Consider the following 4,423-nt stretch of genomic DNA (forward strand, 5'->3'; position numbering starts at 1 on the left):
TTGACAAAACATTAACTTCTATCAATTTTCTTTCCATCTTTCTGTATCCTTTCCGGTATAGGCCTCCCTTTCGGGAGTAATAGTCAGCACGTCCCGGGGTGACCAGCCCTATTGGGAGGCGAGTTCTTTCCATTTCTCCTTCCAGACATCCCTGTTCCTATCAGCTCTCCACCAGAGGGGTCCTGTCATCCTCTTGAACATATCGCTCCATCTTTTCTTCTGATGTCTTCTTCTTCTTTGAAGGTCGTATGGAGTCCATTCTGTGGCAATTGTTGACCATCTGTCATCTTCGCACCGAAGGAGATGCCCTCCTCTCCATTTCCTCAATCTCGTCATCTTCAGTGTATCAGTGAGCCCTGTTTATTTCTGGATCCAAGCATTTTATATTCGATCTCTTTTCCTCACATTCACAATGCTTCTTCCAATATTATTTTGCCACACCTGTAATTTCCTCTCCTGAGCTATAGTCAGTGACCACTGGGCTAATGCAGCTATAGAAGACCTGCCTTTTAAGGTCAATACTTGTTTTTCCCTTCATTATATTTCTAAGGGACCAAAACTTTTTCCAGCCGAGTGCCTATCTCCGCTGGACCTACTTTGCTCCTCTATCCGTGAATGATATTAACTAATCCAGATAAATATACTCTTCAACATATGCCAACGTATAGTTGTTAATTTCACACTCTTTTACGCCATTTGTCTTAAGTTTCGTCTTCTGGTTGTCCGGATAAACAGCCTCTTCACACAATGCCAGAAGGTGCTTCATCATTTCTCTCAGTTGTTCCACGCCTTTCAAAGATAATAAATAACGAAAAAACAGATAATGATTAACTTTAAGTTTAATTGAATAGCGGACAATCCATTCATAGATAAACAGACGATTCGAATAAAGGAGAAAGAGTTTGTATCATTCGACTAAACGTATATTCGAATAAATCCAAACTCTGTTATGAAGCAATTAAATTTGGTTTAAGATGGTCCTATGCACAACTGTATTAACGGCTAGTTAGTATAATGCACGTGATTTATTTCCTTTGACTATTTGCTGAAATTGTAGATCCGGTCTCACAGATGGCAGTAGAAGGGTATGATACTACTCATTGATTCGAACAAATACAACACTGAGTTGTAATGAACAGGGTACTAATAGCTCTAATATGAAGCCACCAGAGAAGTCTTATTTGCTGAATTTCATCCATTCGCTCAATCTCAATTAAAATTGCACAATCTCGTTTGATTTTACATTACTTCATGGTTACTACAAAACTGAATAAAAAGGACCTACATTGGTGAACTTACATCTCTAGCCTTAAAAATAAATTGTGTGCGTGCGTGCGTGCATATTGACCTTATATTTATTTTTTATATTTACATTTAAATATATATGTATATTTTTTCTCGATCAAATAATGAAATATAAATATTAAAAAAAATTGATACGTTCGGTATCAATATTATGTCTAGAAAATATCAATATTCTATTATCGAGAATTTCATTAAGTAATTAACGAACCTGGACGTCCTGGTGTTTCCCTAGAAGCCAGATTGCAAAAGCCAAGGCAATAGCTGTTGTTTCATGCCCCTAATAAAAAAAGTAAAATAAATATAAAAATTGTAAAGTATAAAACTATATATTTTCAATAAAGAAAGATATAGGAAATCGAAATAAAAAAAACAAACAAACAGGAAATTCATTTATGTTGGGCAGCTAAAAAACTTTAATTTCCATGACAAAAATTAAATATTCCATTTTCAATTTTATTAAATCCTTATAATATTTGCTGAACATTGTTTGTCAAGAAACAATACTTCCTCATCAACGAGGTACTGAAACCTTCTTGTCTTGTAGTGGTACATGATAAAGATGGGGAACTATCATTTCTATAAAATAACTATAGTAAATATTAAAAATAATACAGAAAATAACTGAATAAGATTTTTAAAAATACCTCAAACATAAAGGTCATCACTTCATCCGTGATGTCTTGCTCCGTTTGAAATGCAGGTACTTTATCACGTTTCATTTTAATTAGGAATTCCAAGAAAGCAGTTTTGTGTTTCACTCCTTAAAATACACGTTATTGTTTCAAATAAAGATGAAACAACACTAAATTATTATTAAAAAAATATTTTATGAACTGACCTAATGCACTTTCGTTTGCTGAAGAATCTTGAACATCATTTTTTTCATTTTCTTTTCTCCTTATCAGCTGTGGAATACATATTGTTGTTGTAGCTTAATTTGTGAAAATATAATGAAGATTCCAAAATGAATTTTTGAAGGATTGTATGATTCTAAAACAAATCATTCAACCAGTTACATTTCGCAATGTTATAGAAATTAATTGTGTGTCGGAAACCCAAGACAACCGCAACATTGCTAGTAGCAGCAGTAGTGTCAGCGATATGGCATACTAATTAAAATCTCATTATAATTTGCTTTTAAGAGTATATGTAAAGTAAAGCGGTTTATTTATTTATTACTTAAGTTGATTGAGTATATTTAAAAAATACTAATAATTTATTGTTTTAGCCAAGTATTAAACTTTTTTATCCATTTTTTTTTCTTTTTCGGGCTTAAATATCTTGTGAAATTTATCTTCTAATTGGGTACTAAAACATTTCTGTTTTTCTAACTAAACACATTAATTTGGAGCCATAAAATCATTCAATTAATTTACATTGACTTTTGTCTCCCTTCAATGCTTAGGTTGCACACGATGTGACGGTGTTAAATCAAATCTAAGCCAATTGTTTTTCAACAAAAATTATTTATATTCTAAGTTACTAATGTGGAAACATGTATACTCTGTGCGTGTTGTTGAAACTTTTTATAATACTCACATCGGACGTAATATTTTCAAGTCGATATGCATTTCTTATTACAGATGACACGGGAGCATATTGGTTGTAAACCAAACGTTTACCTAAAGCTTTACCAAAGAAAACTTGTTAAAAAGTTTTAAATGTGGAATCGGATGAAGAATCAGATTCAACAGTAATTTCTTCGGGTCGGTTGCTCTTTAAACCGTCCTAAAACAGTAGTATTGTAAAGTGCTTTACTTCTAAAATGTTTTTTTACTCTATTCAAAATCCTTGTTCTAAACTAGTTATAGAGTGTTTCCACATTACTCACACATTTTGTATTTTCCTAACAATGCTTTTTTAATAAGAATTTAATTTTAACTGTTTTATATTAATTACCAATTAATAAATTGTATAAAATTGAAAATTTATATTTACATCGAAGAGATTTAGGTAAATTTAAAAATAAAACATAATCTATTAAAAAAAGTTGATTTCCACATTTGCATCCCACTCCCTCCATACTTTTAAACTCATGATCATAGAACTATTTATTTAATCTGTAGAAGTATTGGGACTTTAAAATAGTAAAATTTAATAGTGAGTGTTGTTTCATAATATGTTTCACTTAAATAACAAAATTTTCTGAAACTGTATCACGTAAAATTTAAGTTTTATTTGGAATTAAATTTTTACATTTATATTTTAGATAAAATAATAAGCATATAACATCAGAATGTAAATCTCAAAAGATAAGATTGAGAGACATTGGAGAAGTGATTCATGATTTTGGTAAATCAAATTAAAGAAATATATCCCTTCTAAATGTTATATATTTTCTTAAATTTTTCTTACTATCCATATATTAGGTAAACAGATTAACTACTTTAACTAGCGTGTTTCCTATAACCAAAGTTATTCACAAAATAATTTAAAGGGCCAGATCTCTTACAGGAGTTCATGGGCCTCAACTTGGTTGAACACGGTCCCGGATTTGATTAAATTTTTTTCAATTCTACAAATGATTAACTAATACTGAAATGACATTTTGTGAGTTAACATTTAAAATAGGAATAATAAATTTATTGCCTCAATTGGTAGAGAGAAAAGAGTTTGGAGGAGGCGCGATTCCTTTTTTCGGAGACCAGAGAGTGTGTAAAGTGGTTCCATTCCAAGTAAAGGATTAGATATTCTTTCCATCAATGCATTTGTCATTCTGAAACAATATATACTATTTTAATTATTTTATATTTTTCAGTGAAACATATTTTTAAGATTGGAATGCAAGTATTCTAAGCATTAATTGGAAAAGTTCCTGTAGACCAGTGGCCAGTAATTAATAAAATAGTTCTAACAATAAATCCATTTCAAAAATATGCGTTAGTATGCTTCCGCGGCCAACCCCAAGGCACTCGTGGTCCACCTATGGTCCGCGGACCACCGGTTGGGAATCACAGTTGCCCCTATAGTGATGATTTTTATAATCTGATTAGTTTTTGTTTTATTTGTTTATTTTTTTTTGTAGTTTCTAATTTTTCTAGTTGATTCCTAATTATAATTATATTTCTAGTCAAAGGATACTTCTGTTTACATTTTTTAAAAAATTATTGAACTATAT

The 4,423-nt window shown here is 31.1% G+C and overlaps 1 protein-coding gene across 1 annotated transcript in view; it reads right to left on the minus strand.

Annotated features, from left to right (window-relative positions):
• Positions 1-4,423, minus strand: part of LOC106686259 (cytochrome P450 4C1) — a 32,420-nt gene that overhangs the window by 12,847 nt on the left and 15,150 nt on the right. Inside the window, exons 7-10 of the mRNA XM_014429449.2 lie at positions 3,895-4,021; positions 2,144-2,210; positions 1,950-2,065; positions 1,514-1,582 (exon numbers count right to left, since the gene is read on the minus strand). Of these exons, the coding sequence (XP_014284935.1) occupies positions 1,514-1,582; positions 1,950-2,065; positions 2,144-2,210; positions 3,895-4,021 (379 nt within the window). The remainder of the gene's footprint in view (positions 1-1,513; positions 1,583-1,949; positions 2,066-2,143; positions 2,211-3,894; positions 4,022-4,423) is intronic.

Source organism: Halyomorpha halys, unplaced genomic scaffold, assembly GCF_000696795.3.
Source record: "Halyomorpha halys isolate HHAL.00 unplaced genomic scaffold, Hhal_1.1 Scaffold801.1, whole genome shotgun sequence".
NCBI classification, from domain to species: domain Eukaryota; kingdom Metazoa; phylum Arthropoda; class Insecta; order Hemiptera; family Pentatomidae; genus Halyomorpha; species Halyomorpha halys.